Here is a 15,694-nt window from a genome sequence, read left to right on the forward strand (position 1 = left end):
GTGAATAGGACTGTGCAGGTAGGCTGCAACACCCAGCTTGTTATGTCACACAGAAGCTATTCACACCCTTGAAATTTATTTTGCGTGCTTTGCTATGGACACTGCTGCAATTAGCTTCCTAAATTCAGGGAAAGAAAAAGTTGGACTGCTATAGGAAAAACTTTGGAGGCAAGTTAAGAGTACTGTGTATCTCTTTTTTGTCGCTTTTTTGGGAACAAGAAGCACATTAAATTGCTTGTTAGCTGATATGAAATTACATAACCAGGATGAAAGTACAAATCAGAGTTCTAATGTAAAAAGCTGCCACTACTCTACACTTTGAAATAATGCCCATCAAATCTCATATCATTCACTCCCAGCACAAGTGTTAACGTGGGTGGACATGTGATACAAAAAAAAAAGCTCTCAGATTCCCTGCCATCACAAATCCAGCATCTCTCTCATCCCCACAGTCTCTTTGTCTCAGTCTCTCCCACTCACTGTCTCTTTCTCACGAGCCTCCCCCTTCCTACACTTGTCCATCTTTTACCATCTTACTTGCACTGCCCTCAATCTTTCTTGTTTTCTTTTTCTATCATTCTCATTCCCTAGAACTGGACCAGGACAGCTCTGCCTCCTCTGTTTCTAACTGAATAGGAACAGAAGGGAAAGTGCACCATTATATAGTCCAACATTCCAGTGTTGTCGAGCAAGTACCTATGTCACCTGCCACCTTCTTCTCAGACTAATTAATGGCCACGTCTCCAGATTTAGATTTGCCAAGAGCTCACGCTGTACAGTGATTCTGCCCCCATTGGCCTTAAAGTCATCAAGATTCCTCTCCTGACACATTTCATTGAGATATTCATAACTTTTCAATTAGGACTTTAGCCCATAACCTTTATGGGTACCTTTGGTGCAATAAAACCATTGAAATGCTAGAAGATGTGTCAACCTGGAATTGCTATTCTTTTATTTAAGACTTTTACCTCATTCAAATCCCTTTTAGATCTTTCAATTGTACTGTGGTGATACTGCTGTGGAATTTATCCCTTTCTTTCCACTGATTGGACATTCAAATTCACAGCTTATAGAAGACACTTAAATTGGCTTCCGAAAGAGTAATAGAGTGCTGCAGGAATGAGTTATAAAACCTGGTATTAGTATTTTTAAGTTAGCTAATGTTCTTTTTCTTTCCCGAAATAAAGTATGTGGTCAACACAAGCATAAGAGGTTTTCATATTTTTGTTCGAGGACAAAACACGTCAGTAAATACCATAGTTGTGAATTTTGACATTTTTAAGTAAGCATTAATCCAAAATCACATTGGCTTTTTGTCAAGGAAATTAGCGTGATGCTAACTTCCGGGTTGGCCTAAAAATACATCATCCCTGTAGCGTAGTTTTAGCTTCACTTTTTTTTTGTATAAGGTAGGAACTAACTCTGCCCCCACTTGGATATAGCCATAATGAATAGTTACAGGTCAGTCAGTCAGTCGGTCAGTCAGTCCATAATGAATGATGAGTGATGATAAATGAGTCATGTAATGAACAAGTTAATGTCCATCAATCTGTAATGTGAAAGGATAAGTCTGTGAGTCTACAGTGGCTGGCCTTTGCTCCTGCCTGTTAGTTAAGCTGCTCAAAGCGGCTTCATTCAATCCCTTCAGTCAGTGAATCACTGAACCGTGAAGATAGAGGTTAATCTGTCAATACCCTTTTGCCTCATAGGGTCAGTCCTGTTCCTGTTGAGTAAGTCTTTCTTACTCAGCACTACGATATATACTGTAAATGCTGCTATCATGGGTTGGTTTCAGCAGATCAGAATTCCAGCTATCCCTTAGTGAAAAAAAGGGATGTCTTAAAAAGGTTAGAATGCAGGGAAAAGATTAGAAAGACAAAAAGTAGCATCAAGAATCTTGCGATGCGTATCACGATAGAGGGGTTACTATTCAATTTATTGCGTTACATTGCGATTCTGTGTTTTTGAGAATCGACAGTATCACAAAACATAATAAGATAATACAAGTGTATTCATTTTTTCTTACAGCCTTAATGGCGATACTATAACACCTCATCCCCAAAACACACATCTTCATTCAAACACAGTGAGAACACTAATACTGAATAAGACTTTTAATGAATGGCTCATTACCAAGCAGTACCTTTGTCTTAGGAATGAATAACCATGTGACACATTTAACTGGCTTCAGAAGAACATTACATTAATAAATGGAGCATTCATTAACGCTGTACCAGTAGGAGAATGTTTAAGATTGGATTCAGAAAAACATTCCAAAAAAGATACACTGTATAGTACTCATTAGTCAGAATTGTTTCAGTCTGTGTTAAATCCTAAAATGGTTTATGCTTACAAAGGAAATCTTCATCATAAGACTATCAGAGCACACACATGTAGAGTACGTGAGTAAAAAGGTTGATTCAGCACCACGGATAGTTCTCACTTCAGCACCATTCGCCAACATACAGCGTTCATCTTGCTGCTGGACACAGATTCCCATTAAGTCAAGTCTTAATGATGAGTCAGAGTTGAGGGTATAAAGTGGCCATGCATGACCCTACTCAACTGTTCAGAAATAGGTTTCACTATTGGGAAAATACTTCAGCAATTTTTACACCGCACAGCTGAGAAGAGTCAAGGGGTTGCATGTGCTACTTTAAGCATTAAATTAGGTCACTAATACAAATTGCTGTGCATGATCTTTTGCACTAAAACCTGTCCATGTGGAAGTGGCAGCAAGAATGGAAGCAGAAATCTTCTTAGCTCTCATCAGCGCCAGTCAAGTACAGAAAGAGGTGGAGGGAAGAAAGCAAAGAGCCAGAGGAGGAGTACTCAAAGCATGTGCAAAATGTGTTTGCGGCTCCCCGGCATGTGGGCTTTTTTAAACACGCCAAGTATTCTCACACAGTGTATTTTCACACACCGTCATCGCGCCATCATCCCATAATTTTTTTTTTTTTCTATCTCTCCTCTTCCTACCCTTAAATACCTGTGTCATTCTTACTCATAGTCATATTTTAACACTTTTGACTCTAACAAAGAAAGTGAATTGTTTCCCTTGACTGCAGCAGCAGAGATAATAAATTTGGCAACAGAAAAACATGCGGTGCACTTGATGTTTGTACAACTTAGGGCAAGACATTATTTTTGTGAAAATGCAGATTGCACAGAAGCAAAAAATAAATCTCCTCTCCTCTCCTCTCCTCTCCTCTCCTCTCCTCTCCCTCCTCTCCTCTCCTCTCCTCTCCTCTCCTCTCCTCTCCTCCTGTTTTTGTAGACAGAGTCGCTTAGCAACAGGTTTGTAGGATGAGTGAGGCCCAAATTGTCAGTGTGGCTTGGGCCGGCTGTTCAGCCCAGTGTGTTATCATCATGATGTGCTGATGGGAGGCCAACAACTGTGTGGTGTTGTTGTTGTTGTGTGCATGTGTTTACTGGTGGATCCTGAGTTATTTTATCTTAGGCCAACTGTGAGGAGTTTGTGTATGCCTGTGTTTTTGTTTTGGCAAATGCTTTTTCATGCAAGTCAGTATGGATTTATGAGGAGTGAGAGACCTGCCTGTTTATATTACCATCAAAGTGTGTGTGTGTGTGTGTGTGTGTGTGTGTGTGTGTGTGTGTGTGTGTGTGTGTGTGTGTGTGTGTGTGTGTGTGTGTGTGTGTGTGTGTGTGTGTGTGTGTGTGTGTGTGTGTGTGTGTGTGTGTGTGTGTGTGTGTGTGTGTGTGTGTGTGCTAGGCTTTCATGTATCCAGTTACTATCAGCTCTTCCTCTGATATTCAGCAGTACAAAAGCATTATTCATCATCAGACCATCCCGGGTCCTCCATGTCTCTCCTTTGAATCTCATCTAGGGATTCTCTGATCCCAGGTCAAATATTCACAACTACAACACCCACCTTCTGTGTCAGGGGAGTAGTTTACAAGCTGACAGTGGGCAGATGTCAGTACTTTATATCTCGAGCCTGAGGATGTGCTGACTCTGCTGTCTGTTTACCTGATAGCTCCCAAGTGATAAATAGCCCATAGCCTGAAAATACACCCTGAGCCAGCCATCCCAGAACAGTCCTCCATCCAATATTTCACATGAACACAGGCATATTTAGAGTTTTTCTTTTATGAATTAATTGATTATTGATCATCTGCTCTTGTAAAGTCAAGCATTTAATCATATGATCCCATTAATAGACCAAAGACTAATATAATTGACTCATTGGATGATACATGGATTTGTAATACCGTAGTTGCTAGTATTATGGGCACTTTGGTCAAATTTGAGACATTCATAATGTTCATAATGTTGCTTCATTTTAAAAGTATCTATCAAATATGACCAACAGAAGCTAGCTACGCTTAGCATAAAAACTGGAAGTATTGTCGTCACTGTGAAGTTGCCAGGCAACCAGTGGAGACTCCAGGGATTCACCTCTCCTGGCCAAGATATAGTCCAGTGCATAATTCAAATACATTTGTTAATTAGTGAGTTTTAGAGGTGCTGGTAGGCATACTTCTTTATCTTGGGACTGAGCCACGCTAGCTCTTTCCCCGTTTCCACCCCTTTATGCTAAGCTAAGCTAATTGTCTCCGAGCCTCCTTTTAATTTAATGGACGGATATGAGAGTGTTATCAATCTTCTAACTCTATGCAATCTCCTTAAAATGTTCAACTTTTCCTTTAAAAATGAAAGTGAAGAATGTATGTATGTATGCATTTTGGAAAATAAAGATGAGTGTGGGGGTGATATATGATGAAGGTATATGTGATGTGTAAGAGAACAAAAAACAATAACACATGAAGACAGAGATTGGAAAACAATACAACGTCAGTGTGTGATTGTATTGTACTAATCTGCCACTGATGTTTGTGTCAAAATCAAAATGAGACAAAAAAAAATCTTGTATGTTAAAATCAGCACGCTACTTTCATTTTCTCATCGGCAGAACACATCAGCCCGAGGGAGCTTGCATGTCCTCAACAATTTTTTTTTTGTATCATCACGCAAGAGTCTGGAGGTCAGACATCTTCCACTTGTGCGAAGCTGACTCTGATGTCGGAAATGCTGGCCGCGTTTCATTGAATTTGATCACATCAAGCTGATCAGAGATGGCGTTCGAGGGGGATTCACTGCAGTGACTCAGTATTGTTTTTTCTGGTCTTATCTCTGTTCTATTATACATGAGACACAGATTTTTCGGGATGATTTTATGTAATATTAATTACATCTGCCGTAGTGTAAAAGTAATATATCGTCTTTTGTGTCAGCTACTTGCCTAAAATGTATTTTCCTCTGATAAAGGAGAAACAACAGAACACTGCAGTAAAACGAGGGGTGTTGCTTCAATTTGTACTAACAGTAATGGTGAAAGAACACCCATCTGTGTCTCTTTTTCAAATACATTGACATACAAAGCCATCTCACGTCTCATCTTTGATATATGCAGATCATTTGTCTTGTTGTTTGTCACCAATTTCCCGTTAAGCCGATCTTGTGATTGTGGCTATTGATTGGTGTCCCCGCCGGAGAGTGTGTATCAACCTCTATAAAAAAAGCAATTTCTATTGGTTGTGTTCCAAATGGCCTCCAGCTCAATTATGCTGAGGTGGAAGTCATTTCACTATTGATCAGTGCAGCTGCTCTCCTGTTGCTCATTAATCTGTGTGTGTACCAGTATGTCTTCAAGTGTGTGTGTACATGTGCTGGTATTGTATTGCACAGTAATAGCTTAAAGGTTAGGTTAACAGACTTCAAACAGATGCTATATGAAGATTGAAACAGGTGCTGTCATCAGGCTGATCATTAAAAGGTCCATTAATGTTCTCCCAGTGAAGGGGGGAGTTTTCATAGACATTTTTATGAGCTGTTATTGTTTCTGTTATCACTGGAAACAAAACGTTCCATATAATTGACTATTTATTCTGTCCAATCAGGTCACTGGAAAGGAAGCTGCAGAGACCCATACTGGCTAAGTCCCGTACTCTCCCCAGCATCCCCCAGTCCCCTACAGTCTCCAGGGTCCATCACTCTGACCTCATTGGTGGAAGTCCTCCTCGCAGGAAGAACCCACCTGCCACCGCCACCCACCCAAATTCCTGCACTCTGCCACCTGCAGGTAAATATGAAATGGAAGTCAACAGTATTTTTTTGCTCGAGAAATATGTGTTTACCAAACAGCACTAGGCGACTTTGTAGAATTGACTGCATGTGTGCGGTTCTTTCATGTGCTTGGTTTGTCTGGGTAAACTCACGGAATCTCCCCTAAAATGCAGTTCACACAATTATGATTTGACTGTTCTGCCTGACTTATGTTGTAGGAAATGGGACCATTTAGCAGGTAATTCTTAATTATTCACTAACAGTCACCATTAACAGATAAAATAAATGTCTTGATCTGACCAGCACCGTTTGACGTACTTGGTTTCAGAATTGGAATTGGTTTCAGCAAAACCATTTCTATGACCTCTTAATTCATAGCTTGCGTGCTTCTTGAACTATCGATTAGATAAATATTTCATGCTAGAGACACAAGATGAAAGAGGTCAACCAAAGCCTTAGATAGGTCAAACATATCGTGTTTCATTTTCCTTTCAAACTTACACAAATGCTTTGCTTCTTTGATATTTGCTCCGGCTGATGGAGGGCACTAAGCAGCTAGCCTGCCTCCTGCCTCTACAGGAGCGTGTGCAAGCAAGACATATCCTCTCTCAGCTTATAAATCAAACACAATTCCGTATACCTGAGAGGGAAATGTGTCACGGAGAATCCTGAAGCTCTAACCTGCTGCCAGGGATAGCTTTCATCTTATGGACGTGTTACAGATTTTTTTTAAGGATGAAAACATTTACAGGTGGTGAAGATTTGATGTGAAAGGAAACCATACAGTAGGCCTATAATGCTTTGATTCATACTGAACACAAGTTACTAATAAATCCAAAAAACAGAGCCAAATATTCGTAAATATTCATCTGAACATTTTTTAAGGATATGAAACGCTTGCTTTTAAACTGCATCGAAAGTGACCTACATACAGTTTTAATACATTCATAATTTCTGAGTAGATAATTAAACATCAGTTGATTCTGCTTGTAGAAGCTCTGAGACATTTACAAAGTGGGTCATTTGTAAAATAATCTTCTCCCTGACCCTTAATCACCCTCCAAGACAAGGACAGACTTCACAGCCCTCACATCCTTACACAACCTTCTCCTCATTCACATGCACAGACAGACACACGCGGTAGACAGCGGACTGTCACTGCTGATTGACGTCACTCAACTGTTTAAAGCTGCCCGACATCACCACCAAATGGGTAAGAATTGTCACATTTCAAGTGTCGGCATAAGGGAAAATGCTGCGGTACTATCATTCTTATTTGTGATGTTTAATACAAGACACACACCCTCAGCCCCCCACTTGCTGAAAGTGCACTCTGTCCTCTGTGTAGCTTTCGAGAGAAAAAGGTAGGTGTAACTTTACAAAGACAGAAAAACTGTCGAAACTGCAAACATCTTAGAAACTGAACTTTACTTAAAAGTTAAAAGAAAGCAAAGTCTTTCACTTGAAGTAAACAAAAGTCCCACTGGATTCACCGATAGACAGACAGCAATACAGGGCAGCACAACGTTTTCCAGTGTAATAAAACAACACAGTGAGAACCTTATTTGTGCTAAACCCACAGCCACCATGCAGTCCTGAAATTCATTTTCACCATAGATAAACTAGAGTATTGGATGAATTGACCTTAAAGTGAATCTTCCAATCTTCTATTCCAACACAAGCAAGAGTGAGTGGGAATCATATATTATCATATGAAAAACTACGACTTTAAACGAGCTGTCATTCTATGGTAAAAAGTGCCGCTACAGAGTCGTTACAGTCATTCCTCAGCTGAAGTGCAGTGACGGTGCAGAGACGCCGAAAGCACAGATTCGTAAGACCCGGAAACGTTGACAAATTTGAGCAGACTGGGCTTTTTCAGGAGGAGGTCTTAAAGAGACCGGTGCTTAAACAGAGTGTTTCAGACAAAGGGTGAATACAGGTATCAGGCAGACAGTATGGGAAAACGATTTGCTTTTTGAACATTAAAGCGTGTAAACATGTTCCAGTAGAAACCCAAAATACAAATATAAACCTCAAAATGAGCATCATTTTGGGACCCTTAAATTCAGTACAAAACAAGCGCTTCATTCAGCATGCAATTGTTCAAGTTAATTAATCAAAGAAAAAAAACTCTCTCTCTCTCTTTTTCTCTCTCTCTCTCTCTCTCTCTCTCCCTCTCTATTGTTCACTCTCCCAACCTCTCTCTTGTTTGAACTATGAGGATGTTGTCCTCAATAACCCCACTTTGGTAAAGAAGCATTGATCTACTCCCAGCCTTCACTGCTCCAAACCCATAAATCTTTACTATTACTACTTCTAATGATCCTGGACTGAATGACATTCCCTGTGATTGGTTTATTTAGCTCTATTGCTCTATTTTATGTCCTCACTTTACCCGTCTGGGTCTGACTGTCTGTCTGTGTCTCCGTCTGTTTTCCCCTGCCCTACTGCTGCTCTGTTGCAAATATCAAATTGAGAGAGACGGTCTCACGTGGCCCCTTGTTGCTTAGCAACCACTGTCATCGGCCATGATGCTGCCTCTCCCACTCTCTCTCTCTCTCTCTCTCTCTCTCTCTCTCTCTCTCTCTCTCTCTCTCTCTCTCTCTCTCTCTCTCTCTCTCTCTCTCTCTCTCTCTCTCTCTCTCTCTCTCTCTCTCTCGTGGTGCTGAGAAAACTTTTTTTAGAAATTCAAGTTGTTTTATAACCCAGCTACTCTTCATTCACAGATTTGAGAAACAGCCCATATTAGGGACAAGTACGCCTCGGAGCTTCATTGGGAGTTGCAGCCTAGTCATTTTGTTGTAGTGTTATTTGACTCAGTTTTTGAAGCCAGATAGGTTTTTGCTGCTGCTCAGACAGTGGAGCTGATACTGTAATATTTCACACTCTGATGATCATTGGAAAGTCACTCCTAACAATTAAATTTAGGACGTGAGGATAACACTCATTATAATAATGTCACTGTCAATTACAGTGTAGAGACAGAGACTGGAAATGGGAAAAGGCATATGCAGCAAAGGTCCCAAGGCTGGAATCAAACCCGGGACGTTGCAGTAATATGGCGTGCGCTGTAACCACTGAGCTACAAAGGCACTCCTATGAAACAAGTGTTTACTTACTGATGAAGTTTCAAGGGGCAGTGCCGCTCTTTCTGTTCACTGACGTAAGCAACTTAAATACCTTAAAAGCTTACAAAATTGCACTTATTCAGGTTACAGTGTTAGAAATGCTACTTAGCTGAAGAGATGTAAAAACATAAGTAAGCCTGTTTGTGATTTGCAGTGCCATGCCATTGTTTTAGGTATACGTTAATGGTTTAGATATATAATTTATGGGAAAATCCATACTAATCTTATCATCATATTATAATTCAAGTGCTCTGAGAGGAAACTAGACTTCTGTTTTCAGGATTTAGAAAATCTAGCTGTAGCAGGAGACTTGGTCAATAACAGGTCATTTTAGAGAGAGCGTTACTATTGGCTAAGGACAAAGGGGAGAGGGAAAGCTGCAAGAAGAGGTCTCTCTATTATCTACTGCAGCTTTAATTAGAAATATGTAATCAATATGAGATCTAAAAAAAACCTCTGCTTTTTTCACCGGAAATGACTTATCGATGTCCCTCACCTTGATGGACAGAGTTGTTGTAACTTACCAAGCATTCATCAGCTAAGTAACGGAGAGACCAATAAGAGTTTACGAGTACTGTAATTCATGCAGTGGCCGCTGACATGGGTGTCTGAGGAACATCAAATGCAGAGCGATGAAAGTGTGCTGTGATTAGTTCAGCGGAGCTACGCTCTGACAGCACACATCCAGCTCTGTTGTTTGACTGAAAGCACAGCCATCATGTCAGAGCCACCGCCCCTCGAGCGTACAGAATCATAATCATGTTGTTAAGGAGGCAGGCGGAGAATAATGTTTGGTTATAAAATGATCCACCTTAAATGAAAGTTTGATTACATTCAGGAAATGTTTCATAAACGCAATCAGTGGATGACAGTTTGCAATAATTGTATGAGAAATTCATATTCACAATCTGTCCAAGCTGTCTTGCTCTCATATAGCTCCAGCCCTTCTCATTCCTTCTCTTTTCTTCTTCTCTTGTTTCCATTCTTATTGTTCTCTGATCTCATCATTTGTCCTTTTTTATTTCTTTCCATTTTCTCTCCTCCAGGGGAGCTGTGGCGTTTGGAGGACGACATGGAGGGCGAAGACGAGCCCGGGCACGGTGGGAGCACAGAGGCCCGCCCTCGCTCCCAGTCGCCCTTTTCCCACTTCCGAGCACGAGCTGCCTACCTCCGCAAGAGCGTCTCAGCAGATGACCACCTGGACATGGGCTCTGACTACAGCTCTGCGACTGTCGTCGAAGACAAGCCGACCCGTGGCAGCAAGGGCAAGCTGAAGAGAAAGTTTGTAAGTCAGATACCTTTTTTTTAACTAAAATGAGGTACGAGTTTCACTCCAAAAAAAATCTTAGTTTTCACACATCTCCTAGCCAAAGGAGGGAATTCCTTCTGACATGCGCACACACACACTATCATAGGTCCATATGCTCAGACCATACAACGGCACAAGGGTTGAGTGGATTGAAGGATATCCTTCAGAGGTTGTTAAAGTACATATGGTCATTTGGCAGAACTTGGCTTAAGTTTTCTTTCTTTCTGTGAGAATGTGCGATCATGCAGACGTTCACAGCTGCTCTCAAATGAAGACAGACTCTGTCCCTCTGTACCTCACATCTGTCTTACTGTTTTTCACTCACAATCTCTCTTACCCCCATTTATCTTTCATTTTTGTTAACAAATCAATCAAATTGAAATGATTAATACCCCTGAAACAAAGGGTATAATTACACATGACTAGTATCGCTCCAGTTATGAAATTTCAACAATTAAATGTGAGGTTTCCAATGTCTTTTTTAAAAATTATAAAGCAGGTGGCTGCAATGACGGAGCAGAAGACCCAGAAACACTGACCAACCATAATAGACTGGGCTTCTTATGGGAGAGCGGCTTAAAGAGACTAAGGTGCTAAGACGGAGTGTTTCAGTCAGAGATTGAATACAGATTTATCCAGACAGACAGTATGAGAAAAATAATGAGATTATTGAAGCATGTAAACAAGGATGAACCTGAAAATTAGCATAATATGGGACCTTTCAAAATGTCGTCACTCAAGCTGTCAACAGTGATGCCAGGTATGGGCAGCAGGCTTGGTGAATACGCATTAAAGATTGAAGACCTCTATATTGTCTCTTGGTCACTGGATCAGGTAACTGGAGACCTCATTAGCAGCCTGAACTTTGTAATTGATTCTCCAATGTCACAGGTGCAACTGGACACCAGTATAGGTTGGTTATAGTCTGGTGGGAGACGTTTTTTATTATAGAATAGTGCTGGATGTGGATGCGTGGTGTCTTAAATGTGATTGAAAAGGAATAGATTGCACTGCTGAGGGAATCATTTTTAAGAAGTCATCTTTAGACATAAGTAGTTGAAAGAATTGTCTGGATTTCAGTTGAAATTCACATGTCAGAGCTCGAAAGAACTTTTCATCCTTGACACATCTTGTGGACTTAGATGGACTTGGAGTGCTTTGTGTGTCAAACTTGGAGATCGTCACTGAACTGAAAAAGAAAGGAAAGAAGCACATTTTTACAAACTTATACCACTGCTGTTTGGTGCAATGGGGACAGCACTGGACCTGATGACCTGCCACGCGTGTTTTGGGGTGAGATGTCACACAGTCTTGTCTTGTAATAGTACACAACATTAGAGGCAGTATCAGAAAAGCATTATTCCTGTGCTGTGATATTGCAGTATAGCATCATATCCAACAGTTTACACAATATAGAACATTCAGTGGATGCTTTTTCACCGTCCCTTCTTTGTGCAGCTTCGCAGGGACTGCAATTTTGCACGCCAGATGGAAAACTGACAGAAACTAGAAAGGCACTCAGCTTAGCTGCAATGTTACCACATGGAGGTGTCACACACTCTGGAGGTTGACAGCAACACAGCAGAGCAACAATGCCTTGATATCAGAACAACACAGCAGCAGAACATACTGAGTTACATTGAAGAATGTGACTATTAAATACCCAAAACATAACCCCTTGTTTGTAAGGTTCCCAAACTGTGCATTATGGTGAAATTAAATCATCCAGCGTAACAGTATCATCTCGTCTCCAGCATTTGAATAGCATTTGTAGGATATGGAAGTGCTTTATCTAGAGAAATGAAAATAAAGGTAATCCACTTCCTCACAGTTATTTCTGTAAATGGATGTGACTTAAATATCAGGTATCTCTAGCCAGCACCATCTCCTGTTGTGACACTGTAAACAATTCTGTCTGCAGAACAGCAAGAGTTTGTTGCCTGATAACGCCACTCACTTCATGTGGAGTCACACCTCATTCCTCACACTGTTTCACGGTATTGGTTTGACATTTAGGCTGAAGTCACCTTCAAGCACCTATGAGCATCTTAAGATGAGGGCAAATTATACCCTAAGGAGTAGTCCATTTGAAAAAAAAGACATAGTCACCAATCTCAAGGAGCTTTTTTCCCCTCAAATGTACAATCAAAATACATTGACAGTGTATTGTTTTCATTGTGAACGTACTCTCAATCTTTTGACATAATGCAGTTCAGTCATTACCTCTATAAATATGTATGGGTGTGTGAGTTTTATTCATATATGGATGTGTATAAACACAGCTGGGGCTGAGTAACCACGTAATCAAAGTACAGACCGTATCATTCCTGTTGATTGAATGGCTGTAACTACATAATGCTTTGTTTGTGCTGATTTGCAGCACTTCTGTCTGACACTCTGTTGAGGAGGTGACTCATAACGGATCTCTATTAAATCAAACAAGGGGAGTCAATGTTCCTCCAATCTTTCATAAACCAGGGAACGCAAATAGTTGTTTGTCACAAGTTGATTGATTTACAGGAAACCCACAGGAAATGCACAAGATGAATTTCAAACAGATCATGTACATGATATGTACTCACACACATGCAGGCCTCTTTACACAGTACTGGCAGGAAACTCAGTGGTACCCAGTTTGTCCAATGAGGCGAATGATATTCAGCACGTTGCTTTGGTGAAAAGGGCTGTGGGTCGTCTGGATCGGTTTAAGAGATATGTCACTGTTCCCTGTGGTTGAATCTCTGTTTGGAATCAGCTGTCAGGAAACAGGCACAGTGTGCTCACACATAATCATTCATAAGCATGCACATCGCAGACCTGAAAGTTAGCCAGAAAACATCTTGCGTAAATTCAGATATCATGCTTAAATGACATTGGTGAGGTTGTAATGGGGAAAGTTAGAAGTGATACAGAACTATCAGCTCTTACAACTGGATCTGTTTGTAAACCAACACATTTTACAGAAAGCATTCACCCGAGGTAGGGACTGCGGGGACCTATTCAAAGATTTCCATGAGTATCCATACAGCTTCTGCAAAGCAATTTGTCTGACCATCTGGCAACAGACCAACACCTGTTTATGTTTAATTTGTTTCAACCAGTGTTGTGTTACAGACTAAAGCTCTTTTTGGACGCAATGAGTTGTTTTTGCAATGAATCATGGGGCTTTGTATTTGTTGTCATTGGTTAAGTCAACACCTGATACATCCTCAGATGATATGCAAACCTCAAAAGATAGTCAGTCAAAATAGGTGCATGAAGCAGTGAGTTAGTATTGTCTGTTTCAGTGCTAACCTGAGTGGCTGAAGGGGATATGAATGACTGAGTTTGGTCCACCAACCTGCTACAAAATTGATTCTGTGTCAACTGCTGCCATATACTGTACTTATATTGGTTTTCTACTATTAGGATGCCGGGATAGTGTATAGTCAGCATTAAGTGGCTTGTCAAAGTGGGTGCGTGGCGTTATATACGGGAGAGTCAGTTACACCAGCACCGTACTGACCGGCAAAGTGAGTTGAAATCGGCTGGGATGTTTATTGTCTGCAGGATTAGCTGTATCAGCAACCCTTCAGATTATAGGAAGTGTCTCGATTCAAGACTGATGCGAGAACAACACAATGGAGCTTTAACATTAGCTTAGCTTGAACAAAGTTTAGGATAGTTTAAATGAAATTATCAGAAAATGTATGCCACCCCTTTTTCCTGCCTTAAATAACAATAATAAGGATGGACTTAAGGGTTGTAGATACATTACCTACCACTTACAGTTGTAGTGATTACACTGACAATCAAATCTGATAATTATTCTTATAGAGAGCAGTGTGTATACAGTATGAGTTGCTTTCATGCTGTTGGATAACAGTAGGGAGGTGTAGTGGAGGGCCTCAGTGTGCACAGCCACTTAATTCTCTGATTACAGTCATTAAAAGGTGAAGTGGTTGTTGGTAGTGAGACAAAAGTATAATACCATTTAAGGGACCAGGTTTCATTATCATGAAAATGTCATGTGTACAGTGTATACCTCTCAGACACCAACAACAACAAGTACACACTTTGACACATTCCCTGAAAGGCCAGGGATGACAGATGTTGAATGGCGCACCGGCAGCAGTTTGAGATCTCCACTATTCCCTCAAGCTGCTCAACTTCCAGTGGCCTCAATCAAAACAGGATGCCTCAAGGCCTTTGCAGCATTAGCACAGTAATTACTTGGTTAATTAGCCCCACAATGTGGGCCCACGTGGAGTCAGGGGAGGGCATGGCAATGGGAACTCCCCCAAGCCTTTTGCTTCTTGTGATATAATCCATACCGTCTTTATCTATGTCTTTCCCTCAGCCAGAGTGCGTGAACACAATGTTTTTTTTCAGGTCAAGGTTCGCGAGAAGGTAGAGACGGGGTGCTAGACATCATCACAAACAGCATCTGAGCTGAACGAACCTGCTAAGCATATTTGAATTAGGAAAATTAACTCACATATCATAGCGTTGCTGATTGGATACCCAATAAAAATGGGTCTGTGACATACTTCTCCATAAGGATAATAGGAAGTAGAACAACAATTTTGGCATGTGGTCACTTGGCTAATCATTCCTTATTAGCTTGATGAGCTCATAGTATCAGTTAAGGTACTTCAATAAGTATGCATCTGTGCTGACATGCCACAGTGCTAATTTGGTCACCAATAGCAGCTAAAACAAATCTTACTTACATAGATATTCCTTCTTTGAAAATATTTAACTTGTGATATTGTTTTGCTGAAGATTACTGTATAACCACCACTGATTTAGCTTCTTCAGTGCAAACAAATTAGCTTCACATGTTCCCTTGTAAAGCAGGAACATTCCTCATATTCAACAGTGTTGGCATCCATATTTCTAGCAGTGTGGAAGGCTGATCCAGTTTACAAATCTATTCTCAGCAGATGGGCTCTGCTGTGGATTTTGTCATTTGCATGTAGCTTATTCTTATTTGTGCAACACACAAATAAGCTTAACTGAAATCTCAAATTGCCTGTATGAAAAATCAATATGCTTGTAAGGACTGCGAGGAGGATTGAAAACAATGTGCTCCGTCAGTGCTGATGAAGTGGCTCTCTTTCAATCACATCTGCTCCGCTTGTATCACTGATCTGCCACATTGGCACTTTTTTATCTGAACACCTG

The 15,694-nt window shown here is 40.7% G+C and overlaps 1 protein-coding gene across 1 annotated transcript in view; it reads left to right on the forward strand.

The window, feature by feature from the left end:
- The window catches only part of ankfn1b (ankyrin repeat and fibronectin type III domain containing 1b), a gene marked incomplete at both ends in the record, with an annotated part of 113,892 nt that overhangs the window by 1,084 nt on the left and 97,114 nt on the right, over window positions 1-15,694 (forward strand). The window contains 2 exons of the mRNA XM_083932263.1: window positions 5,923-6,104; window positions 10,266-10,504. Of these exons, the coding sequence (XP_083788389.1) occupies window positions 5,923-6,104; window positions 10,266-10,504 (421 nt within the window). The remainder of the gene's footprint in view (window positions 1-5,922; window positions 6,105-10,265; window positions 10,505-15,694) is intronic.

The sequence above is a fragment of the Echiichthys vipera genome (genome assembly GCF_963691815.1).
Source record: "Echiichthys vipera genome assembly, chromosome: 18".
NCBI classification, from domain to species: domain Eukaryota; kingdom Metazoa; phylum Chordata; class Actinopteri; order Perciformes; family Trachinidae; genus Echiichthys; species Echiichthys vipera.